At 43.6% G+C, this 26,698-nt stretch overlaps 1 protein-coding gene across 1 annotated transcript in view; it reads left to right on the forward strand.

The window, feature by feature from the left end:
- The first annotated feature begins 3,311 nt into the window (after positions 1-3,311).
- The window catches only part of LOC111156699 (ring finger protein 144B), a 69,354-nt gene continuing 45,967 nt past the window's right edge, over positions 3,312-26,698 (forward strand). Inside the window, exon 1 of the mRNA XM_022517734.1 lies at positions 3,312-3,514. Coding sequence (XP_022373442.1) covers positions 3,350-3,514 — 165 coding nt within the window. The 5' untranslated portion in view covers positions 3,312-3,349. The remainder of the gene's footprint in view (positions 3,515-26,698) is intronic.

A 26,698-nucleotide genomic window follows, 5' to 3' on the forward strand; every position in this document is an offset into this window, starting at 1 on the left:
TATATAAAATATACTTTAACCAGTTGCATATATATTAAACCACTTTATTGAAGTATGATTGACAGACAAGAAGATGTACATATTTAACATAGACAATTTGATGAGTTAGAAGATAAATATATGTCTGGGGAACAGCATAATACCTTTATTTAAAAATGCTATGTTGTATACTCAAACATTTGCTAGGAGGGTAGATCTTCTGTGAAGTGCTCTTACCGTAAATACACACACACAAGTAATGATACATAAAGGGGGCAGGAGGAAACTTTTGGAGGTGATAGATATTTTTATATTTTTATACTTTGATTTGTAACCACAAAGGAAGGAGCGAACACTTAATGTGTCTATGGCGAGAGATAAAATTATGTTTTAGGTGTCCACAGTGAACACAATTTCCAGTTCTGCCTTCAAAAGACTACTTCTAAGAGATAATCTAAGAAGTAGTCAATTATGTCTTCATTTCTCAAGTGTCCTATGTCTCTTTCTAAAAAAATAAGATGGAGACATCTGGCTGGCTTGGTAGATAGCCTTGGTAGGTAGCATGCAACTCTTGATCTTGGGGTCATGAGTTCAAACCTCACATTGGGAGTAGAGATTACATTAAAAATTAAAAAAAAAATAATATAGGTTGAGATTGTAAGAAATAATTGACTTTGTTGAAGAATACCTAGATCTCCTGCTAGGTTAGAACAACAGGATTTATCTATTCATAACCGCTTCCTCTGGATGGGCTCTTCGTGTAATTGACATTTGTGGTGTTGGGTGGCTGGGCCTGTGTCATTCCCATCTTCCCGACTCAGGAAGCATTTACTGGCTACCTTTCTTCTTCTTCCTCCTTCTTCCTCCTTCTTCTCCCTTCTTTTCCCTTCTTCCCCCTTCGTCCTCCTTCTTCCTTCTCCTCCTTCCCCTCCCCCTTCCTCTTCTTCTTCCCCCTCCCCCATCTTCTAAAATTGTATTAAGTTTTAACATTTTAATTCCAGTGTAGTTAAAATGCAGTGTTATGTTAGTTTCAGGTGTATGCTGTAATAATTCAACAATTCTATGCGTTACTCAGTGCTCATCATGAGAAGTGTACTGGCTATGTTTCTTCTTGATGTTTGACTTGGGATTTCTCTTTTTTTTTTTTTTGGGCAAAGATAGTCAGAGTATGTTGTATGCGCTGTGTTTGGAAAATAGAAATGTGAAGACTGCAGTTGGGGGAGATTGATAATATCCCCATTTTGGAACTGGGATGACTTGCAGAAACAGACGGGTGGTAGTTGTCTGTGCATAAACTGGGAAGAGGAGAGAGGCAGAATCACTCATTTTGACTCCTAATTGACCCTAAAGTGAGATTTTTTTTTTTTAAACTTCAAAATACTGAATTTGATAGGCATGTTGATTAGCTCTTGGATGATAGCTCATTAATAGTTAATCAAATAAGAACACCATGTCTCAGACCTTATTGAGCCTTTCCAAAATATTATGGAAGCTGATCATTGATTAGTTTTCTATTCAAATTTATTTTTAATCTAGTCTACTACTACTCAAGGAGTAGGTGAAAAACCTTGAGTATTTCAGGTTCCTAGAGTCAGTAACTATTGATTCTTTCTGGTAGGACATTAACATAGTGCAGTTATATCTCAGAGATTTTCTTTTTCCCTTTCCATCTCATCCAATTTTGTTTTCTCTCCCTTATTTTTATACTTTTGAACCTATATGTTGAGACATAAGCCACTGTGGGGCTCTGTAACAAATCCTGAACATATTTCTTTTGCTCAAAAATTGGGACAAAAAGAGTGTGGTTCTCTGAGGGGGAGAGGCTATTCACAATGATTTTTATGGCCAAATTTCTTAGAATTGGCCATAGTCTTTTAAAATAGTAAGAACTATAGGACTTTGCTTCTCTCTAATTAGAACATGGGGCTTCCTGATAAGATCCAACTATAGAGTATTTTCACAATTATTTTACTTCTTTTAAAGATCATCTGAATAAAACAGGTGGAAGGGTTTCTGTTCTACTTTTTATTTTTCATCATAGTCATCCATGTTTGGAGATAGATTTTGCTCTGTATAGTTTCAGTGACCTAATGGTACTTGTAGTCATGGACTTTTTGTCTCTTTCTCTCTCTTTGTCTTTTTTTCCCCCTTCTTTCCTTACCCCTTCTTCCTTCTCTCTCTCCCCATTCCACCCCTCCACGTAATATCCGCTTGCGAGGCAGCTCTGGGGTAATGGACCAGGCACTGGGCTCGGTCTCAGAAGGTGGAGGTTTGAATTTTGCCCTGCTATATCCAAGCTCTGAGAACTGTGGCAGATTATTTAACTTCTCAGGACCTCAGTTCACCTATAAAATAATCCTCATGGTTGCAAAAGTTGAAGTGAAATGACATATGTGAAAGAACACAATACTGATGCCCTGTGGGGGGGTATGTACTGGTATAAAATAGACATAAAATTTACCATTTCAGTCATTTTAAGTGTGTCATTTGGTGGCATGAAGCACACTCATAGTCTTGTGCAACCTTCACACTATCCATTTGTAGAACTTTGTCATCATTCCAGACAGAAACTGTACCCATGAAATGGTAAAGTGGTAACTCTCCATCCCCCCCACCCCCGTCCCACCTTTCTGCTTTCTGTCTCTCTGAATTCGACTTGCTGGGTGCTTCACATTGATGGTATCACACAATGTTTGCCCTTTCGGGTCTGGCTTATTTCACTTAGCGCGATGTCTTCAAGGTCCATCCCTATTGTAGCGTGTGTCAGAGTCTCATTCTCTTTTAAGGCTGAATAACATTCCATTGAATGTTTCTATCACCCTTTGTGTATCCGCTCATCTCTTGATGGGCATTTCCATAGTTTCCACCTTTTGACTGTTGTGAACAGTGGTGCTAGGATTCTTGGTGTACAAGGATCTGTTTGCATCCCAGTTTCCGTTCTCTTGGGTGTATACCGAGAAGTAGAATTGTTGGATCATACGGTAATTCTTTGTGTAACTTTTTTGAATGACATCCTATTTTCAAGTGTCTTTCTTCTTAATCTGTTGGATTGTAGCGATGCAACTCCTAAACATTGTGTGTGTTCCTTGTGGTCTTCTCATCCATGTAATTTACATGAGAGGAGGCAGGATGGAGAGGTCCCTGTAAATGTCAGGACGCCAGGAACACCTTGTTAAGGTGGCAAGTCCTGGAGCCCACAGTTCTCAGAATTGCCTTTGCCGTGTGCCTAGTTGGTATGGGAGGGGAAGCTTTGCCGTGGAGGAGCCCAGATGTGTTGCCTAAACAACCGCTGTATGAATGAATAAAGTATTTTCTGCCTTGGACCTTCCTGTAGGGATTTAGGTGACTAGAGACCGGCGAGGAGAGGCTGATGGGCTCAGGTGGGAGAACGCAGTACCTCACCATGACCACCGAAAATCCGGCGGCGGGAGAGCTGGCTCCGGCCCCCCTTGTCACTTGCAAGCTGTGCCTCTGCGAACAGTCCTTGGACAAGATGACCACACTCCGGGAATGCCGCTGCCTCTTCTGCACAGCAGTAAGTCTTCCCTGATGTTTTTGTCGCAAGCGTGGGAAAATACGGAAGGGGAGAACCGTGAAAGGACAGGGTTGGCTTCTGTGGCTTTCTGGGACGCCGGGGTTTGCGACAAACAGGCCCCCGTGTGAGAGAGCTCTTCCACCTTTGGGTCTCTCTCCAAGTACTGTCTTGAATGGTAGGTCTGAGATGTCCTGGTTTGGAGGCAAAGGATAATATATGTGTGAAATGTAATTATTGGTTAAAGAAGCAGAATCTGTTCTTAAAGGATGAGGCAAGGAACAAAATAGAAATATTCCTAACATGTCTTAGTTAACTACCATCTGAAAAGCATTCTCAGTTATTTTGAACGATGGAGAAAGCAAGTAGCAAATTCCTGAATTTTCTTTTGTAGACTTGCTCATCTCCTACAAAGCCCATGAGATCTAATTCTCTTACTTTGTTATGACAAAGTAAGATTCTTTTTTCTCCCCCTATTTTCACAATATGCCGGATGGTGCTTATTAGTCATGAACAGGAGAAGCCTGTAGATCTCCAGGGGTGGGCTTGTTTCTTTTACTCTGATACTTAGTATCAATGTGTGTGACCTGATTGCCTGGATCCCTGAAGGTTGGTTGGTTAAGGTGTGAAGACGGGAAACAGCACGACGGATTCAAAGTGGCTGCTAGAAGCATGAACCTAGGTGGTCTTATTCAAATTTTCGTTTATTAAACATCTTTTGAGCTCCTTCTGTGTGTCAGGGATGCTGTGGGATGTTGGGGACGTAGCGGTGAAGGAGATGGTTCCCGCAGGGAAGAGGGACATATTGAAGGAGCATTTATGTTTAGTGGAATCCGGGGAAGCTCGACCTACCAGAGGAATGTCTCATGCATGTGGGGGATGGAGGGACATCCTGGGGGCAGTGACCTCTGAGCTGAGGCTTTACTTAGAATTTGCAAATGGATGCTTGTGGACCAAGTCTGGGCTCAACACATTTTTGTTTGGATCCCCAACTGGGAACTTTCATGAGAAAATGAAAAAGTGGTACGATATAGCTACTCTGGGTCTGTGTTGATAGGCCCAGAAATAGATGAGCTTTCCTCTGTTAATATATATATCAATCATAATCATCAATTCGTATCTCTCTATATACGTATTTTTTAAAAATTTATTTTTATTTATTTTAAAGAGAGAGAGCACACGCGCAAGCAAGCACATGAGTGGGGAGAGAGATGGGGGAGAGAACTCCAAACAGACTCCATGCCCAGCACAGAGCCCAACACAGGGCTCAATGCCATGACCCATGAGATCATGACCGGCGCTGAAACCAAGAGTCGAATGCTCAACCGACTGAGCCACCCAGGTGCCCTCCTCTGCTTATGTTACCCGCCTCTCTCCTATTTGTGTTTGAGTCAACTGCACTTTTTTTTTTAAAAAGGATTTTATTTATTTATTTATTTGACAGACAGAGATCGCAAGTAGGCAGAGAGGCAGGCAGAAAGAGATGGGGAAGCAGGCTCCCCGCCCAGCAGAGAGCCTGATGTGGGGCTCGATCCCAGGACCCTGGGATCATGACCCAAGCCGAAGGCAGAGGCTTTGACCCACTGAACCACCCAGGTGCCCCTCAACTGCACTTTTAAACTGAGGATGGGTAAGACTCATCCAGGACACGTGCTGCCATCTCGGCCTGGCAGAGGCCTGATGCCCGACTTACAATATTTACCATTTATCTTTGCTTTGGTGGGCCTTGTAGCAGCAGACTGTTAATGTTTATTATACCAAGGTATAATATTCACCAGACAAATGTGGGTGTAGTGCCCTGACTTGAGAAGGATGTTGAATTGCTCAGTCACAGTGACCAGCGCTTATATCAAGGGGAGTAAGAAGAAAGGAATCGTTAGGGAAGTAGAATCATTTATCAAGAGGCATGTTTACTAAGCATATCTTTGGGGGAAAGAAAGCACATAATAAATTAAGGTGAAATAAATTTTGCTCTCTCTTTTCACTTAGTTCAGTTAATCAATGTGACGTGTTCTCAAGCTTGTGTATATCAATTAAAAATTTGGGGGGGGGATTGAGAATTCGGGTGGGGAGAAGCCTTGGGATTATTCTTAGGTAAAAAGGAAGAAAGAGATTAAAATCTTTCCCTTAGGTCTTCCATCCAAAGATGACAGCGAGGACAGGAACTGTTCTAGGCACCGGGACTTACCAGTTTAAGAAACAAAACCCAGCAGAGATGCGTGCTCTTAGGAGCTTACATTCTGTCCAAGGCAGTTGCACAATAAACTGTAAACATAATAAACGAGCGAGTTCTACAGGATGGGGTCATGGGCCTGCGGGAAGGAGTAAGGCCGGCCCAGGGAGCTGGAGTGCGGCGGGCTGGGGGGATTCCATTTCCGTTAGGCTGTCAGGACGAGGCCTCAGGGACATCTGTGCTGGCTTTTCCTCTTCTCCTCGGCCTGTGTTGCTTAAGGAAGTGATCTTGTCATCCAGGGGTGGCTTCAGTTTCCTCTGGACTCGCTTTGCTGCCGACGGCTGTGTTCCGAGGGGTTGTTCTCTGACTGGCGCACCTGTGTTTCGGACCCTTGCCTAATCCTTGAAACAAATGAGTCAGAAGCAACGTTTGGGTCAAGGCAGGATGGAAATTTTTGTCTCAGGGTGACTGACGTTGAAAAAGCAGGATCTGGAATTGAGTTTTTGCGACGAGACTCAGCAGTTCAGGGTTCCAGTTTGGGCACGAGCGTCTGCACGTCTGGGGACGAGGTATCTGATCGCATCACAGTTACGGTTGCAAGAGCTCTCAGTTCCCGGTTAAAAGCGACACAATGGCTTCTCGGTTCTCCTTTGGCAATTGGACGGTAGGAGTTAGGACAATTGGATTATTCTGTCATCTGTGACCCTACTTCCTCATTGCTGGGGAGTGAGTGCTCCAAACCAGAAAGTCAAATGGCTTGGTGTTTTTGATATCCCTCCAAGTCTGGAACTTTCTGCACCTATAAACATTAACCTTCCCTGGCTTCCTGTACCCCATTCCCTGTGATCTACCAAACTAGTAACCTGCATGTACTGGATTACATTAGTGTCTGTAAATTTGCAACTGAATCAGGCTCACCTGAAATACTACTCTAACTTTTTATCATTTAGACCTTTCATTTCTTCTTCTAAAAAAGCTATTACAGGATGAGTCTGATCCCCCAGATTTTAGTTTGCACTTAAATACTAGATACTAAATATTGATATTAAAGATACCAAGTGTGTTTTGTGTTTTCAAGGCTGAAAAGAAATTTGTGACTTTGCTTTTTGAAGATTTTATATATTTGAGAGAGAGAGACACACACACAGACAGCATGAGCTGGGGGGATGGGCAGAGGGAATGGAGAAGCAGACTCCCTGCAGGGCAGGGTGCCCAACTTGGGGGCTCCATCCCATGCCCTGACCCAAAGGCAGCTGAGTACCTGACTGAGCCACCCAGGGACCCCTTGTGACATTTTTTAATAGGCATCTACTAGTAATTTCCAGCTTTAAATATGACTGGATGACATCTCCTAGTTATTGGCTGGGAAGGACATCTTGGGCAAGTTGTGTCTTTAAAATAGTTTTGCTGAGACTGTTCTCCCTCCCCTCCTCATTAGGAGGCTGATCAAATAGAATGGTCCTCTTGCTGGATCCAGTATACGTTCATAGATTTAATAAAGCTTTTTATGCCTTTTACCCTTGTCCTGTTTTCCCTAAGAATGATCCCTGACCAGGTTGCCGTGAGCTTAAATTCTTTGTTTCCAAGATCAGTGTGCCCTGGGAAAGCAGTGTGGATAGATGTGGAGTGTCTGACTGGACCATTGGATGGGGACCCTATCTTTAGCGAGATCTGGCCTTTAAGTAGGTGCCCCCACCCCTCGTGTGCTCTGTGGCCCTCTAACTCTGTGGAATAGAGGTGATCCTCAGATAGAGTGTCCCAAGCCCAGATTAGCTTGGAAACTGGTATGTTCTCTCTTCCTCTTCTTGGAAGGGACGTAAGGCACTCGAGAGGCTCTGTGAAATCTTCCGGTTAAAAGAAAACCGGGGCACCTAGGTGGCTCAGTGGGTTAAGCCTCTGCCTTCAGCTCAGATTATGATCTCAGGGTCCTGGGATCAAGTCCCGTATCAGGCTCTCTGCTCAGCGGGGAGCCTGCTTCCTCCTCTGTCTCTCCCTGCCTCTCTGCCTACTTGTGATCTCTGCCTGTCAAATAAATAAATAAAATCTTAAAAAAAAAAAAAAAAAGGGATCCTGTTTCACTTCTCCTGAGGAGGCGTTTCCATTTGACCATACCACTTTTTTAGTGGAACACCCATTAACTTGCCCACAATTTGTGCGCTGGCGAATGTTGCTTTAAATCATTGACGTGTAGGTAATTCTTGATTTAATGACGTCCAGAGAGCAGACTGTAATGCGTGTTGCTTCAGATAGCCTATCAGTATAGCTGGTTTCTTGACAAAGGAAACTTCGTGAGTTCTGTTTCGGAGGGTGGTTTCTGTAGACTGTTTGCTTGGCTTTAATATATGGAAGAAAGTGTAGTATAAAGCAAGGAAGTCTATACAGGACGTAAATGGGCATAGCTGTCACAATCATGACTGATCTTGTAGATCATGAGGTGCATTATGGAGCCAAAGAAGTTGGTATTTTGGGGTTCTGGAGAGAGGTGTTGCAAAATTACTTGTTCTTGCCCTTGAAGGGTAAATATCTCAGGGATGTTAGTCTACTAAATAATGATATGCAGAAACTCTCTCTCTTCTCTTCTCTCGCTCCCTCTCTCCTGTGGATTTAAATAACCCCACCCATGAAAATTCAAAATTTCCTTTTCTGGCATTTGCACCATACTCTTTCAGATAATACCACACCATTATAATTCAAGTGGAAGAAAAAAGAGTCACAAAAGTCAGTTATCAAAAGGAGGGAAAATTTGTGGGTTTGCTCCCTGGTGAGCCATTTTTGCCTCCCTGATTTATTTTGGAAGCTATTTCTGTCTGCCACGAATTAAAGAATAATGGAAACACAGTTGCTTTGTTTTTCTAACCTAGATAATTTCACCTGAAAAGAGTCGGTATGTTGGGCATGGTCTATTTACCTTCCAGATTACAGACAGGATGTGCTGAGCAAAAAGAAAATAACGTCCAGCCATATTCTTGCCTTTTTTCCATTACATTTTGTTGGCTCCAAGTAGTTAGAACTCCTTTTACTATTCATTTCTCTGAGCCAAATGGATTTTCCAATGTTTAAAAAAGTGAGGAAATATAAAACTTTTTAGACCAAGCCCTTCTTTTCCTTGGGGCCTGTCGAGTGACCTTTAAGAAAAGCCCACATACGGCCTGGGAGAGGTTTACAGTTTGGAAAGAGTTGCCATGTGTGCGTGCACTGGTGCATGTGTGTGTGTGTGTGTGTGTGTGTGTGTGTGTGTGTGTGTGTGGTGCTCACATGTGCGCCCACATGGGCTGATAACTTTCAGATGAAGCTGAGAACCCGTGGTGGTTCTCTCCTGGATTCTAACTGGTATCTATAGTAGGATTTCGGCAGGAATGTTGTCTTTCTACTACCACTTCCATGTTTCCTTTCCAGTGGTGAACCACGCAGACTTGGAGGGAGGGAGACCCCGGCTCTGGTCAGGCTTCGCCACTGTCCATGAGTGTGACTTTAGGCCAGATTCTCTGAACCTTAGTGTCCTGACCTGGAGGGCGGAGGGAGGTAGGGGAGGATCATGGCGATCTCAGAGTGTTGTGGGAGGCATCAGGTGGGACCCCCAGGGCAGTCCCTAGCTTTCTTTCCGAAGTTCCCTCAGTAGGCTGAGCTGTTCTGTGTTTCAGGAACTGTTTTAGAGAAAGGAAATCCTGTAAAGACTTGACTGACTTCCTCATTAGCCTTTTGTAAAAGGATGGTAACATAGGTGATTTCAGCCTTCCTCCTGTTCTGAGACACCCACGGGGTCGCTGTTAGGATAGAGAAGGAGGTTTCTCTGTTGGATTTGTCCCAAGATTGGCTGATGGCTGGGTGCTTCAGCTCAAGAGGTAGAAGTAGGACTTAGAGGAAAAACAATACAGCTCTAAAAGTGAATAGAAGAGAGTACTTACCCAAAGAATAGGAAAACACTAATTTAAAAGGATACGGACCCTATGTTTATTGAGGTGTTATTTACAATAGCCAAACTATGGAAGGAGTCCAGTGTCCACTGGTAGATGAACGGGTAAAGGAAATGTGGCGTATGGACGTATATGTACAATGGAATGCCACTCAGCCATAAAAAAATGAAATCTGGCCATTTGTAACAACATGGATGGAGTTAGAGAGTATTACGCTAAGTGAAATAAGTCAGTTGGAGAAAGACAGATACCCTGGGATTTTACTCATATGTGGAATTTAAGAAACAAAACCCATGAACCAAGGAAGAAAAGAGACGAACCTAAAACAAACAACCCAACCAAACAAATAAACACCAAATCTTAAACTCTAGAGAACAGATGGTGACCAGAGGGGAGGTGGGTGGGGGAAGGGTAAAATAAAGGAAATTAAAGAGGGACCTTATCACAGTGAGCACTGAGTCATACATGGAGGTGTGAGTCACTGTATTGTACACCTGAAACTAATGTAACACTGTACGGACTGATACCAGAATTAAAATAAAAATGGGGGCGCCTGGGTGGCTCAGTGGGTTAAGCCTCTACCTTCAGCTCAGGTCATGACTCAGAGTCTTGGGATCCAGCCCTGCATTGGGCTCTGTGCTCAGCAGGGAGCCTGCTTCCCCCTCACTCTCTGCCTGCCTCTCTGCCTACTTGTGTTCTCTCTGTCAAATAAATAAATAAAATCTTTAAAAAATAATAAAAAATTAAAAAAACCTTAAAAAAATCATAACTGTGACTAAATCAGCACATTTCTGGTGCATGTAAGAGATCAGATGAAAGTGTCTCAAGCTACCATTTATTTAGAAGCTGCTCCCCCCACCCCACAAGCATATAGTAATAGAATAACTGGTTGGTTTGATGTGTATAGTCTAGGATCATTTTAAGTATTTTTTTGGGAACTCTCTGGAACTGCAAAAAAGCATGAGGCATCCCAGGCCAGCAAGGTCACAGAATTTTTTTGTCCCCTCCTCTGGTGGTGACCTGCCAGCCTTTCCTGAAGCTTTCAAATTCCCCAGTTCTCTGCATTCCCCTGTCTTCCAGTCCTGTGGAATGGACAGAAGTCAACACGGCCAGTTTAAAGCCCACTCTTATTCTGTTGGTTTCTGGTACTAAAATACACTGGTGGGTGAGGTTCCTCGTAAGGGTAAAGTGAATTCTTCATTGTCAGGGGTTTCAGAGGGTTTATCTGTCACTGTTCCTAAATGACTTCAGTATTCTCACTGCTTAAACTCAAGAGTTCTGATGATGGAGCTGTGATGACTTTGTATTTACCAGGCAAGTCCCTGATTTGAAATGCAAATTTTGGTACTATATTTTCCCACCACCGAGGGAGCTGCTGGGGACAGATAGTATCTGAGAAGTGGGAGCAACTGCCGCGGCATGAGAAACGGAGTAGGGATGACTCAGGGAGGAGTTGGCTTTGAGGACCATGATCTCATCCGCGGTTTAGCGCTCGCTGCTCACTTATGCAAGGCAAGTGGTAAAATGGAGCAAGAGGAAAGAGCAGCGAAAGGAGACCACACTTTGCGGCCGAGTGACTGCCGCGGCTCCTCCTTCTGGATGCCGGTCTGGTTCGGTGTCTGTGAGACTGCGTCTCAGATCTGGTTGCTCAGGCTTTGTCCACGTCTACAGAAATACTGATTGTGCCCTGTATAGTTGGGATGGGTGCTGTGTATAGGTGGGATCAAAGCCCGGTTTTCAGATAGCTTCACGCCGTAGTGCAGAGCACAGATACTGACAAGCAAATACGGAAGTCAGATGATGATAGAGGCTCTGAGTTAAAACAGAGCAGGGTGAGGGGGATGGCGAGTGCTGTAGGGGCAGGGTTGGGTGGGCAGGGAATCCTTGCTGATAATGGATTACTTGGGCAGAGACCTGGAGGACCTGGGAAACGGACTGGCAAAAGAGGGTTTTTGGCAGAGGGGAGCAGTGTGGAGGTCTGTCCAAAACTGGGATTGTGCTTGGTGTTCAGGTATGGCAAGCAGGAGGAGGGGCAGAGGGAGAGGAAGAAGCAGGCTCCCCACTGAGCAGGGAGCCCCATGCGGGGCTAGGTCCCAGGACCCTGAGATCATGACCTGAGCCGAAGGCAGAGGCTTAACTGACTGAGCCACCCTGGCACCTGATTTAACCATGTTTTACGGGGATCACTGTGTTAATAAGGATTATTCAGAGAAACAAAGCCATTGGAGATAGATATACGTAGCTCCAGCATGAGATACAGATCCATGTGTGTATATTAAGAGATTTATTAAAAAGGACTCATTCATGCAGTTATGGAAGTGAAGTCTCCTGATCTCCTGCCTACAAGTTAGAGACTAGCCTCAGGAGAACCACTGGTGTAAGTTCCAGCCTGCAAGCAGAAGAAGACCAGCGACACAGCTCATGGGGTCAGGCAGAGAGAATGAATCCTCCCTTCCACTCGCTGCCTTGTAGTTCCGTTCAGTCCCTCAGCTGATTGGGTGAGGCTCACGCATGTGGTGAGGCAGCCTGCTTTCCTCTGTCTATCATTTACATACCAGCCTCATCTGGAAACACCCTCGTAGATCTACCTAGAAATAATGTTGTACCCAAATAGCTGAGTATCCCATGGCCTGGTCAGGTTGACACATAAAATTAACCATCACGGTCACCCTGGCTGCTGCACAGAGAAATAACTAGAGGGGCAAGGATGAAGGCAGAGAGACTAGTTAGAAGATAAATAGAACAATCTAGACCAGAGGTGGTAGTGGCGTGACCAGTAAATGGTAGCTGCTCATGTGTTTGGGTAGTCTATTCCTTCCTTCCTTCCTTCCTTCCTTCCTTCCTTCCTTCCTTCCTTCCTTCCTTTTCTCTTTTAATGATTTTATCTTTTTATTTGATGCAGAGAGATAGACAGCAAAAGCAGGAACATGAACAGGAGGAGTGGGAGAGCGAAAACAGGCTTCCAGCTGAGCAGGGAGCCTGATGTGGGGCTCCATCCCAGAACCCCGGGATCATGACCTGAGCTGAAGGCAGACACTTAATGACTGAACCGCCCAGACACCCCAGCTTCATTTTCTTTTATAGAATGTAGAGATGATAATAAATCATCTAAGGTTATAGAGAAGATTGCGATAATCTGGGTAAAGCATTTAATCCAGTGCCTGGAATGCAGCAATTGTATTTATTCATTTGAGAGAATGCACACGTGAGCAGAGGGTAGGGCAGAGGGAGAGGGAAAGAGACAGTCTCCACCAGACTCCCCATGAGCCGGGAGCCGGCCTTGGGGCTTGATCTCGCGACCCTGACATTACGACCTGAGCCAAAATCAAGGGTAGGATGTTCCACGGATCCAGCCACCCAGGCACTTCTGCAGAATTTAAAATTCTAAGCTGTCTTTCCTTCTGTATCCGTTTGAAACCTATTTCCATATAAATTCTACCAATTAGCACTGGTCTGTCGTCCAGAACAAAACTGGTTGAAATTTAATTTTTATTCTACTCGCTTAGCTCTATATTATTTGAATGACACTTATCTTCCTGTTAGGACAAGATTACTCATTAAAAATTTTCCCACAGTGCTCTGTCCATTGTGGGGATTTTAATAAATCAGACTTCACCCCCTACCTCTCCACCCCTTTCGTTGACACAAGATTTGGAATGAGCTTTATTTGCACAACATTCTTGACTTTGATCATGGGTTGAACCAAGTACTTCGGGCGTTTCTATATGCTCTTCGGAAAGCATATGGTATCAGGGAAGGGGGGCAGTGCTGGGATATGGAAGAAGATTTAATTTCTTTTTCACAAAGAAGGTTATAAAAAGATGGTACATTGGCAATCTGTGTTGGTGTGTTGTGGAGACTCTTTTTTTCCCCCATAGCATACCTTGCCAAAGTTTAATTTTTCAAACCACCTATCAGAATATGATAGTCTGGCCAAACATTCAGACTGTGACCAGAGAGCAGGCAAAGGTGGGAGTAGAGTGAGAGAACTTTCCCTTCCAGCCAGTGAGTCACTAGAGCTTTCCTGTTTTTTCTCTTGTAGTTGTATCTTTATTCCAATTTCCTATAAGTTTGTTTTCATCTTTAAAAAAATATATATATATTTTTAAGATTTTATTTATTTATTTGAGAGGGAGAGAGAACACACATAAGCTGGGTGAGGGGCAGAGGGAGAAGCAGGCTCCCCGCTGAGCAGGGGGTCCGATGTGGAACTCAATCTCAGTACCTGGAGATCATGACCTGAGCCAAAGGCAGACACTTAACCAGTGGAGCCACCCAGGCATCCCAGTCTGTTCTCATCTTAATCCTGACTCTGCTTTTCCATTTGATATGGCCAAGTACCAGCCATGGTGCTGTGTGGATAGGCATAACCAGTTCACTCCTGTGGGAGGTGGACCCTCTGATAAGGGACGTACAGTGTGCCATGGGAGTAGGAGGGAAGCCACCCAAACTAGTGTTGGGGAGGTCAGGGAAGGTTTCCTGGGTGGCTGAGACCAGGAGAGGACTAGGTTGTTTGATGGTGGTGCTGGTGACGCTGTGGACAGGAAGAGAGCCACAGGGAGGAGGGGCAGGCACAGGTTAAGGCACAGAGCCGAGGCAGGGTGGCATATAAGGAACTGAACTGAGAGACGTCCCTGGAACGGATTGTGAGAGGTATGGGGATGCTTGAGCATGAGGTTGGAGAGGGAGCATGGGGAGGGGCTTGTGTAACTTGTTAAAGACCATTATGGAGCCACCGAAAGGCTTTGTTTGGGAATGGGGTGGGGAGAATGGCTCTGGCACAGAGTGGAGAATGGTCTGGAAGGGAGCAAATACGGGGGGGCCGATGAGAGCTTGGAGGACACTCCCCTCATCCACATATGTGGTATTTATTATGGCAGACTGCCATTTTGAGGTCTGGAGTATGAAAAGTATTTTCATGTCCCAATCTCTCTTTCCTATGCATCTGTATGTTAACGTCCGATTTCTTAAAATGTTGCAGTCAAAATGCCACTCTTGTCATTCTCTCATGTGCCCCTACTTGAATCCTATTCCTTAGGGCTGACGCTGAAGTCCTGTTGAACAGTGTCTGTCCAGATCACCTTCTGCTGCCTCTCACGTGATGCATCTCGCACTCTCATGTCTTTCTTTCTTTCTGGCATCTTCCTCTTTTCTTCCTTTAATACACCACTGGCTCAGTTCCTAATGAAGTCTCATTGCCTGATCAGGACAATTACAAGTCAACAAGTCCTTTGACAAGCAGAATACTAGATTGAGGGGATTTATTGGTGGAAAAACTCAAACATGGTTCTTACCCTTGTGGCATTGACTACCCTAGTGTAAAATGATCAACTCTGCTCTGAAAGCATTTGGCATGAAAATCAAATCATATAGATTTCATACAAATATCTATATTTTGGGGCACCTAGGTGGCTCAGTTGGTTAAGCGTCTGCCTTTGGCTCAGGTCATGATCCCAGGGTCCTGGGGTGGAGCCCAGCATCTGGCTCCTTACTCAGCAGAGAGCCTGCTTCTCCCTCTTCCTCTGTCCGTCCCCCACTGCTTGTGTGCACTTTTTCTCAAATAAATAAATCTTAAAACAAAACAAAACAAAACCAAGCAAGTATCTGTATTGCCTTCCACTCCAGCAATCTGACCTCCAACCATTTCATCCTTGATTGGGAAGTTCACTGTGGGCAGAAGCCCTAGAAGAAAGGCATCACTAATGATCCCACTTGCCCAAGGACGGCCGCCAGCATTCATCCACCTGATTCAGCCTGAGGCATTATTTGAAGTGCTTGAACTCATTCCATCCATAAAGTGATGGCCCAGATGGCTCATTAAAACATATCCCTTCTTTCAAGACCATGACGTAGATTACACAGTAGTTCCTCGTTTACTTGCCTCACAGATGTTGGGGTCTGTGTGCTCATGTTTTGAGGCCCACTCAGCGCTCTGTCCCAAGCCAGTCATTCACCTGATGGCCACTTTCCTAAAGTGCTGAGGTCGGGGGCAGCGACAGTGCCGGAGCCTGAGAGCCACTGCCGTTAGCACCTGCGATCGTGCTCCTGCTTTGGAGAAGTCTGCAGTCCTTTCTGGTGGGCTGTGCAGGCTTTTTAGTTCCTCTGTGTTTTTCTGTAGAAACGGGAAGTCAGTAGGCAAACCAAGGCCACAAGGGATGAGGCAGAAGGCAAGGGCACAGGGCCGATTGCTCTCTTCTCTTCCACTGCTAACCCAGAGTGCAGTGCTATCCGTCTCAGACTTTGGTTTCAGCCACAATGCCAAAGTTTAAGTCACTGATTTCATGTACCTGAACGGGGGGCGGGGGGAAAGGAATGTAATTAGAAATAGAGTGAAACTTTAGTGCTTATTTTCTTTCTTTTTAACCCCATTTTTCCTTGCTCTCTCCTTTTTAAAATTAAAGACTAGTTTTTATTCTTAATAATAACCCAGTCATATGTGCTGGGTATTTATTTATTTATTCATTCATTCATTCATTCATTCATTCGTTTATTTATTTACTTATTTAGGGGGAGAGAGAGCAGGGGAGGAGCAGAAGGGGAGGGAGAGGGAGAGAAAGGATCCTAAGCAGGTTCCATGCCTGGTGTGTAGCCTGGTGTGGGGCTCGACCTCATGATCCTGCCATCGTGACCTGAGCAGAAATCAAGAGTTAGACACTTAACCAACTGAGCCGCCCAGGTGCCGTCATACTAGTTTTCTTTTCTTTTTCTTTATTTTATTTTATTTTATTATTTTTTTAAGATTTTATTTATTTATTTGACAGATAGAGATCACAAGTAGGCAGAGAGGCAGGCAGAGAGAGAGGAGGAAGCAGGCTCCCTGCTGAGCAGAGAGCCCGACGCAGGGCTCGATCCCAGGACCCCGGGACCATGACCTGAGCCGAAGGCAGAGGCTTTAACCCACTGAGCCACCCAGGCACCCCTCTTTCTTTATTTTTAAAGATTGTACTTATTTATTTGTCAGAGAGAGAGCACAGGCAGGGGCAGAGGCAGGCAGAGGGAGAAGCGGGCTCCCCGCTGAGTAAGGAGCCCAAAGTGGGACTCGATCCCAGGACCCCGGGATCATGACCTGAGCCAAAGGCAGTCGCTTAACGACAGAGCCACCCAGGTATCCTCATGCTGGTTTTAAAACAAAACAAAAACAAAAAAGCTTCTAAGGTATCAACTCTATGATCAGTTCGCCTTCCAGACTCCTCCTCTGTTGCAAATATGTGAACACAGGGTTGGGTATATATTCATACACATCATGTAATAGACAAATGGGGTCTTTATAGGTATTTTTCTTTAACTTGACTTTTACAAATTTTACTTAGGGTATTGTGGACACGCTTCTGCGTAAGAGTATGTAGACAAACCTTCCTTTTTAGGTGTTTGCTATTATAAATGAAAAATTTGTGTACTTGTATAAATGTGAAACTGTATCTATTTAAGAAAAATTTCTAGCAGTGGAATTGCCTAATAAGAAGGTATGTGCATTCTATATTGATATGCTGCCGAATTGCCCTGCCCCCAAACTGTTGTGCCAACAGCCCCCACCAAATGTGTAGGAAAAAGCCCCCTTCTTTGACTCTCTGGCCATTTTCAAATTTTTTATGTTCTCTAATCTGAGATGTGGAAAGAACATATCTTTTTGTTTAATCCACGTTTCCTCTTTCCGAGAGGAAGCAAATTGTAGCAAGACAAACTCCTCTCATGAGTCTATCTTTAAAAAATACAGTGTGTTCAGTGTTAGCACAATTTCAGCTGATTTTAATACCCTGGTATCCACAGCACTGCCAACTTAGAAAAATGGGTCCTGTCCAGAGAAGCGTACTGTATTTTGGAGACATGAATGAATGAAAACATACTGCGTGTATACGGTTGGTCCTGATGTTGGGGAGAGATGCATTATCACACAAAAAGTTTTATGTACCCTATTAAGAAGTTACTATGTAGGAAAAGGAACTTACAAAAAGGTAGACACATTGGGTTATGGACATTAGGGAAGGAAGGTGCTATGGTGAGAGCTATGAAGTGTGTAAGCCTGACGATTCACAGACATGTACCCCTGGGGCTAATAATACATTATATGTTAATAAAAAAAAGTAAAATGCCAAAAGGTATAAATTAAAAAAAATGTAGACACGTTGAAGACAAAGAGGTTGCAAACTAGAAAATTCAGCGATCTCTTAAGCTCCGTTTTCTGGCTTTTAAGTGCATCAGGGGTTGGTTAGGTGGAGAGTTCAGAGAGGCGTGGTACCTCTTGGGATCAGGCTAGACCCAGTCAGTGCCTCATTTCCACAGAAATACATAAGCTCTGTGTTAACCAAAAGCCTCAGTGGTTTTGGAGCTTTTCCCACCCCCAGCGGGGAGGTCCTTTGGGTTTGACTCTTTCAGTTAAGCCTTTGGGAGTTATTAGCCCCATGAATGTAGGGTGGAAGGTTTTTATTCAATGTCTTTGACCCTCAGTTTATTCATCTATTAAAAAAAGTCAAGAAAGGACAAGCAAGGCCTTTAAGTACCTGCCATGTCATATGTAAAATGCAAGAGTACAATTTTCTCCCCTCTATTTACTCTTAGCCTCCAGTTTGCACATTAAGAGACAGGGGCGCCTGTCTCTGCAGGGGCGTCCAGATGGCACAGTGGGTTAAGCATCCGACTCTTGGTTTTTGCTCAGGTCATGATCTCAGGGTTGTGGGACTGACCCCCTTGTTGGGCTCTATGCTGAGTATGGAGCCTGCGTAAGATTCTCTCTCTCCTTCTCCCTCTGCCCCTCCCTTCTCCCCACCCCAGCTCTCATGCGTGCTCTCGCTCTCAAAAAAAAGAAAAAGAAACCAGTACAGAATTAAGTTCCTTGCTAAAGATCCATTGTCTTAATTCCTAAATCATAGGGTTGTTTGGATGTTGAGAGCAATGTTTGTGGAAATACATAATATATTGCCTGGGACGTAGTATGTGCTCCCTTAATTTTATTTGTTAGTGTGGACAATGAATGAGCCCCATAATTAGGTTTTTACGATTGTACCTGTAGTTTCTAAAGTTTGGCAAGAGCCTATGTAATGCAAGACTGACAACTAGTTTTCATGTATATAAAAGCTTAGTTAGAACATAGAAAATGTAAAGAGCAATGGATCAAAAAAAAAAATCCAAAAAGTTTTTTTTTTTTTTTTTTTAAGATTTTGTTTATTTAGTTGACAGAGAGAGACACAGCAAGAGAGGGAACACAGGCAGGGGGAGCTGGAGAGGGGGAAGCAGACACCCCGCGGGGCAGAGAGCCCAATGTGAGGCTCCATCCCAGGACCTTAGATCATGACCTGAGCAGAAGGCAGAGGCTTAACCGACTGAGCCACCCAGGCGCCCCCCAAAAAATCCAAAAAGTTTTGCAGAGACCAGAGTGTATAGAATTTGAACATACTTATGGCCAGAGCCCCAGACCGAAGGGATTGAGCGGCGTGCTGTGAACTTTCCACGGTGTGAGTTCAGGCACATTGTTTGAGGACACCAAGTGCTGAGAGGTTCAAGGCGTCTGGTTTGTACACTTGGAAGCTCCCAGCACACTTAGTGTAGATTCAGATGTTGAAACTAAGGTCAGTGCTCAGGGCCTGACCTCCAGGTTCAAAGACTGATGTTGTTCCATGTCCAAAGCACATCACATTTGTGGAAGTTACTGGTGTTCACAAGAAGAGTTGTTTCCAAGTGATTCCTGCGTGCTGAGGGTGATGAATGGTTGGGGATTCCAAAGCACAGAGACCTTTACTTACTGCAATGGGGAAAAACAAACAAACACTTGTAGCTATCATATCTGCTTTTCCTAGGTAGTACGTATATACAAATTGTCTTCCTATGGAACGGTGTCTAGGCTTGGAAGACCTTTAAAGCTTACAGCATTGAGAACCTTCTGAAGGAAAAAAAGTAGTGTTTTCAATTGTAAAGATCCCAGTATTTTCTCATGCTTGAGTGTGAAATGAGGATGACAGTACCCGTCTCCGAGTGGCTGTGAAGAGAAAATGAGAGAACATTAAGACACACATCACACTGACCACTGGAGTTTGGCAGATATTCTTGTTCTCATCGACCGCCTTTCCCCGGCCACTTGTGTAGGGAATTTTGTTGCAGACCAGTGGTTCTGCAAGTATCATCCTCCAGACAGCCGCTGTGAACCTGTGACGAGGTCTGGAGTCCCACTACTAGATCAGAAACGCTGGGAGTGGAGCCCACTGATGTGAGTTTCAGCCCATCCCGGGGGCGGTGGGGGATGCTGCCCTGGTCTAGGGTCCTCGCAGAGCAGTCTTTATTGAGGTGAAGCACTTATGAATTGCTCCCTATCACGTGCTTTCAAATACACAGGCCCCCTTTGTCTCTTTTGTGACCACTGACCATTTCTGAAACAACTGGTCTTATGGCTTTGACTTATGATCTTTGCCTTAATAGTCTAATTTGCTAGAATACAGCGCTAACTCAAAATATTTGGGAGCACCTGGGTGGCTCTTGGTTTCAGCTCAGGTCATGATCGCAGGGTCCTGAGATCGAACCCCACATCAGGCTCTGCACTCAGTGAGGGGTCTGCTTGAAGACCCTCTCCCTCTGCCCCTCCCCTAACCCTCGCTCTCTCTCTCTCTCTCTCTCTCAAATAAATAAATAAAACTTAAAGAAAAATTTGGAACGTGGTCATTCAAGGATAGTAACTAGGCTGGATTTTAACAAGACAGTCAAGAGCAGTCTTGGATATGTAACCCTTTGGGTCTGCTAAGAGAAAGAAAAGGAAGACTGACTCAAATGAGGGCAATTAAAGTGAAACTAAGCACCACTGATATAAACTCCCTGATTTCTAGAAATCAGCTTTTTAGGAATGTCGAAAACATTCCTGTTTTTGCAGAACAGAGTCTTGGGGGAAAATTATGAGATGAGAGATAGTGGCAAGTTTGTTACCATCTCTATTATAAGTAGAAAGATATTCTGATTTTGCTGCGGACTTGTTGAATAAAATCATTTAAATCGATTTTGAAGATTACAAGATGGCTCACATTCAACCAAGTCACTGTTAGTCCAGCTTTTTCAGATTCACATTTTTAAAATCTAATAAATTCTCTTTTGTAAATGTAGCCAAGGGGGAAGTTTGCTTAAGGCTTATGTCTTTTTTTTTTTTTTAAGATTTTATTTATTTATTTGAGAGAGAGAGGGAGTGAGAGAGAGAGAGAGAGAGAGAGCATGAGCAGGGGGAGGGGCAGAGGGAGAAGCAGACTCCTTGCTGAGCAGGGAGCATTAATGCCATGACCCTGAGATAGTGACCTGAGCTGAAGGCAGACCCTTAAGGGACTGAGCCACCCAGGTGCTCCAGGCTTAAGGCTTATGTCTGTGCTATACTTCCTAATTAGTAGTCTATCCAGAGAAAAAATATCCTCTTGAAGAAACTAACAGCATCACTATTGTTTAACTTCTGGGTCATTGATGTGACCTATTTTGCATGCTGGCTTTGTAGGTTATATCCTGTAAAAATATATATATATATATAATTGATGATGAGTTAGCTTGTCTCATTTATACAATGTAAATATTCTTGAAAATTTCAAAAATTTAGATAATCACTAATGTTGCTGCCATTAATTTTCATTAAGAAGATTTTATTCCAGTAGAATTTATTCAAACTCTGGCTTAAATACAATACAGATATTGGGGTATTATATAAAATACAACATAGATGATTCTTTTTTTTCATTTACCATAGATGATTCTTGCTTTAAGGAACAATAAAATCTGAGATCTGGTGAATGGTGTAAATTTTTTTCTTTTTAGCTTAAGAATTTGTACAACGGTTTGTTAGGGAACTGTTCAAACATACAACAAAGGTGAGAGAATTTTAGCAATGAGTATCTATATACCTCCCCCTTCCTGGATTCCAACATCAAACGTTGAGTGTGCTTGCCTCATCATGTGTCTGTCCTTTGTATGGAGAGAATGCGTGGATGCTCCCCGCGCCTTCTCTCGTAGAATGAACGGACTGCACTCCTCACTGTGTTTACTGGGATGGGTTGATTGGTTACATTTTATGTAGCTACCTTGCATAGGCCTACATTGTGGCTGAAGGGCTTTGTTAGTTTGGGGTTTGTTTCCTTCTGTGCATTCCGGGAGAGTCAGAAAGGCTGCCTAAGAGTTCAAATAGGGACTCTTTAGGTGCACAGAAGGGGGTTGAAGAAAGTGATAAATGAGTTCAGCAGAATCTCCTGATGCCTAATCTGGGCTGTGCTTATTCTCACTGTCTATCCTGGGCCTGTTGGTGAGGGCCTTGGGGCCAGCTGAGGGCTGGCAGTTCTGAGGTCTAATGTTTCTTTGGAGGAAATGGAAGGATGTAAACTTGGCAAGCCTTATTTTCTTTCTCTTGGAACCATTGGTTGCTTTTCTGGGTATACTGTGTTGTAAGCACCTGGCACACAAGGTTCTCTTTGGAACTAGCCTGAGAACTGGGGCCCTCTCTGTTAAGAAAGGCAGCCCTGCTGGGATAAAAGGGAGAGCCTCTGAAAGGTCAGTGGGAGAGTTCTTGAATTACGGGTGTTGAAAGCAGATCCTTCCCAGGCTCATGGCTGCGGCCTGCTCCCTGCTCTGATTGAAAGGGGCTCCCAGTCCAGCCCGATTGATTCCCTTTGAGGTGAGGACTGGATCCCTCTGCTGCATTTCCAGGGGTTTCTCTTCAGAGCTATTACATACGTCACTGAGTCTCTTAATGTAGGTGTTTCATGATCACCTGAGACAAAGGTAGAAGCATTTGATCGCTCTTGCTTGGTGGGAACTGGAGGTGCTTCCGATTGGGGGCCAGATTTAATCTCCTGTATTGAGTGACTATTCTCAAACTTACAAGGCGGATCTTAGTTCCCTTTTCTAAAAACAGTAGCAGCACTCTTTGGGGTTAAGTATTTAAAGGATCTCAATCAGAGCTTTCACTTTTACGTAGAAGACTTCCTTCTTAGGCTTCCTTTACTGTTTCTTCTGCAACTAGCTAAATGCATGCATTCTCTATGGAGATGTTGGTTAGAAAGGAGTCCTTCCTTCCTGTGGAGATCATACTTCTGAGTATTACAGAATAACTTAGGGCAGTGATGGTGGACAGATCTTCCTTGATGAGACTTGAGGGCATGGATTGTATTGAACTAGAGGTTCTTGAACTTCGTTGCAGACTGGAATCACAGTCTTTTTTTTTTTTAATTTATTTTTTTTTTAAAGATTTTATTTATTTATCTGGCAGACAGAGATCACAAGTAGGCAGAGAGGCAGGCAGAGAGAGAGAGAGGAGGAAGCAGGCTCCCTGCCGAGCAGAGAGCCCGATGTGGGGCTCGATCCCAGGACTCTGAGATCATGACCTGAGCCCAAGGCAGAGGCTTTTACCCACTGAGCCACCCAGGCACCCCTGGAATCACAGAGTTTAAAAACACTGATGCCGCGTAACAGGACTGCAGAATGTAGCATCAGTATACAGAAATTAATTGTACTTCTATGCACCAGCAAAGGAAAATACAATAATGGTACATTAAAACAACAATTATTAGCAATAATTTCAAAAGGAATAACATATTCAGGAATGAATTTAACAAAAGAAGCACAAAACTTATACTCTGAAAACTACAGAACATTGTTGAAAGAGATTCAAGAAGACTAAATGGAAAGACACTCAGTATTCATGGATCAATATAGGCACACTGAGGAGATATTGGGAATTCAGTTCCAGACTTAACTCAATAAAGTAAATACCACAATAAAGCAAGCCGAATGAATTCTCTCATTTCCCAGTGCATATAAAAGTTATGTTTACACTATACCCTTTTTTTTTTTTCTTTTTAAAGATTTTATTTATTTATTTAATGGACAGAGATCACAAGTAGGCAGAGAGGCAGGTGGGGGGGGTGGCAGGAAGCAGACTCCTCACTGAGCAGAGAGCCTGATGTGGGGCTCAATCCCAGGACTCTGGGACTGTAACCTGAGCTGAAGGCAGAGGCTTTAACACACTGAGCCACCCAGGCACCCCTGTTTACACTGTATTCTTATACTATAATCTTTTAGGTGTGCAGTAGCATAATGTCCCCCCAAAATATGCACACTGTTACAAAATTTTTTATTGGTAAAAGATGCTAACCATCCTCTGAGCTTTTCATGAGTCACAATTATCGACAGATCACTGTAACACATATAATATATAATGAAAAGATTTGAAATATGGCGAGAATTACCAAGGTATGACGCAGAGACATGAAGTGAGCAAATGCTGTTGGAAACTTGGTGCCGATAGACTGGCTGGATGTCAGGTTGCCACAAACCTTCTCTTTGTAAAAATGTACTCTCTGTAAGTACAAAGCACAAGGTACGCCTATACTGTAAGATGGCCGTAAAATGGATCTACAGATATAAATCCTATCAACATCCCAAATATCTTCTTGGTGCAAATTGACAAACTTGCCCTAAAATTCATATGGGAAATTGAGGGAAATCAGATAGCCCAAACTATCTTATGAAAGAAGAACAAAGTTGGAGAACTGACTTCTGGTCCTCAAACTTCCTATAGTGCTATAATAGAACTATGTCACACTGTCGAAAGGATAGATAGTTAGCTCGAGGGAATAGAATTGACAGTTTCAGAAATAAATTCTCATGTTCATTGTCAGTTGATTTCCATCAAGGGTGCCAAGGCAGTTCAAAGGGAGAAAGAATAATTTTTCGATAAATAGTGCTGGGACCACTGGATACCATTTGCAAAAGAATGAAGTTGGACTGTTTCCTCATACCGTGGACGAACATTAACTCAAAAGGCTTCTGCCTGGGGGCACCTGGGTGGCTCAGTGGGTTAAAGCCTCTGCCTTCAGCTCAGGTCATGATCCCAGGGTCCTGGGATCAAGCCCCGCATTGGGCTCTCTGCTCAGCGGGGAGCCTGCTGTCTCTTCTCTCTCTCTGCCTGCCTCTCTGCCTACTTATAACCTCTGTCTGTCAAATAAATAAATAAAATCTTAAAAAAAAAAAAAGGCTTCTGCCTGTCTCTTTGAAGAAAATATGGGAAATAGAAAAAAACTTCATGACCTTGGATTCGGCAAAACATGAACAGAAGAAAAAAAATTAGACCTCATCAAAATTAAAAACCTTTACAATGGACCTCCTCAGGAAAGTGAAAAAACTCACAGAATGGGATAAAATATTTGCAAATAATATCTGTTACAGGACACCTGCAGAATGTACAAAAAAGTCCTATAACTCAATAATAAAAACACAAATAACTCAATTAAAAATGGGCAAAGGATTGGAATAGACATTTATCCAAGCAAGTCTGGATCAAAGAAGTCTTCCAACTTTGCATGCCAGTCACAAGCCCAGGTTGTTAACTGCACTTTTGATCAGCGGGCTGTAAATCATACGTTCCCATGACCTCTTCCTTGGCTTCGGTTACTGCGCTAGAGCAGCTCTGAGAACTCAGAGAAGCACTTTACTTACTAGATTGTTGGTTTATTATAAAATGCTGTAACTCAGGAACAGCCAAAGGGAAGACATGCATAGGACAAGGTGTGGGGAAAGAGCATGGATCTTCCAAGTCCTCCAAAGTATAACACTGTTACCAAATCTCCATTTTTCATCAACCAGTAAGCACTCTGAACTCAGACTTTTGGGTTTTTATGGAGGTTTCATTCCGTAGGTATGAGTGAGTCAGTCACCAGTGGCCCCTGATGTAACCTCCAGGCTCTCTCTGCTCCCTGGAGGTCAATGGGTAGGACTAAAAGTTCCAGCTCTCCACGCCCAGAGTTGGTACTTCTGGCAACCAACCCCCACGTGACATAGGAGCAGTCCCAAAGTCTCCTTAGCATAACAAAAGACACTTCTTATCTTTACTATCACTTAGGAAATTCCAAGGATTTTAGATGCTCTGTGCTGGAAATAAGAAGAATGTATTTGTATTTCTTATTACAAATCATAATATCATGGCAGCCTTTCCCATTAGTGTCCCGTAGTTTCCAGTGTTTCTTGTCCATAGAAACATACCTGTCTCCTGTCCTTTTCTTCAAGGCTCTGCTCTCTGCCAGGAAGCTACTGCCTCATCTGACTATCCTCCTGTCCTAATTATTGGTGAAGGGTGACAGATTATTCTAGAGACAAGGTTTTAATCAAAGAAATCTAAAGGTTGAAATTTCTGGTAATGTCGACAGGTGGACTGAGTGTAGAGAGTGAGACTTTGGTGGGGGTTACATAATTATATACACCTAATTTTATAGCGAGAGAGCGAGAGTGCGCATGCACCCTCAAGATCTGGGGAGGGGCAGAAGGAGAGAGAGAATCTTTTTTTTTAAATTGTTTTTTAAGGATTTTATTTATTTATTTGACAGAGAGAGAGAGACAGAGAGAAAGGGAACACAAGCAGGGGAAGTCAGAGAGAGAGAAGCAGACTCCCCGCTGAGCGGGGACCCTTATGTGGGGCTCCATCCCAGGATCCCAGGATCATGACCTGAGCCGAAGGCAGATGCTTAACGACTGAGCCACCCAGGTGCCCCAAAGAGAGAGAACCTTAAACAGGCTCCACATCCACCACGGAGCCCAACATGAGGCTCGCTTGATCCCCGAGACCCTGAGATCATGACCTAAGCTGAAATTGAGTCAGATGCTTAATCAACTGAACAACCCAGGCGCCCCTCTATCCACCTAATTTTTAAGTCCTAGTTGTAATAAGTGTATAAAGGAGACATAACGAGTGTTTACAGTCTTGGAAGGGTTTTAAGCGGATGGCAGAAGGGATCAGATTTAGATTTTATTAAAGTTCCTTCTGCCAGCAGTGTGGAGAATTAATTAGAAAGAGGCAAAAACAGATACAGGAAGATTAGTGTAGGGACCAAGGCAGAAGCCGGGTAAGAGGTAATGGAAAGGGGTCTAAGGGTGGGACAGAGGAGATGGATAGAAGCCAATGGACCTAATCAGTACTTAGGACATGGGATGGATAGGACTTTGAATTTATTAAGTCAGTCACCCAGTAATGTGTTTTGTAGTACCTTCTACATGTTTTTCTGGAATCCATCAGAGAATAAGACCACGTCTCTGTACTAATAGCTGAATTTCTAGTGGGGCAACAAGATAATACACAAGTAACTAACATTAGATAATAGAAAG

The sequence above is a fragment of the Enhydra lutris genome, unplaced genomic scaffold (genome assembly GCF_002288905.1).
Source record: "Enhydra lutris kenyoni isolate GAN:26980312 unplaced genomic scaffold, ASM228890v2 scaffoldscaffold48, whole genome shotgun sequence".
NCBI lineage: Eukaryota > Metazoa > Chordata > Mammalia > Carnivora > Mustelidae > Enhydra > Enhydra lutris.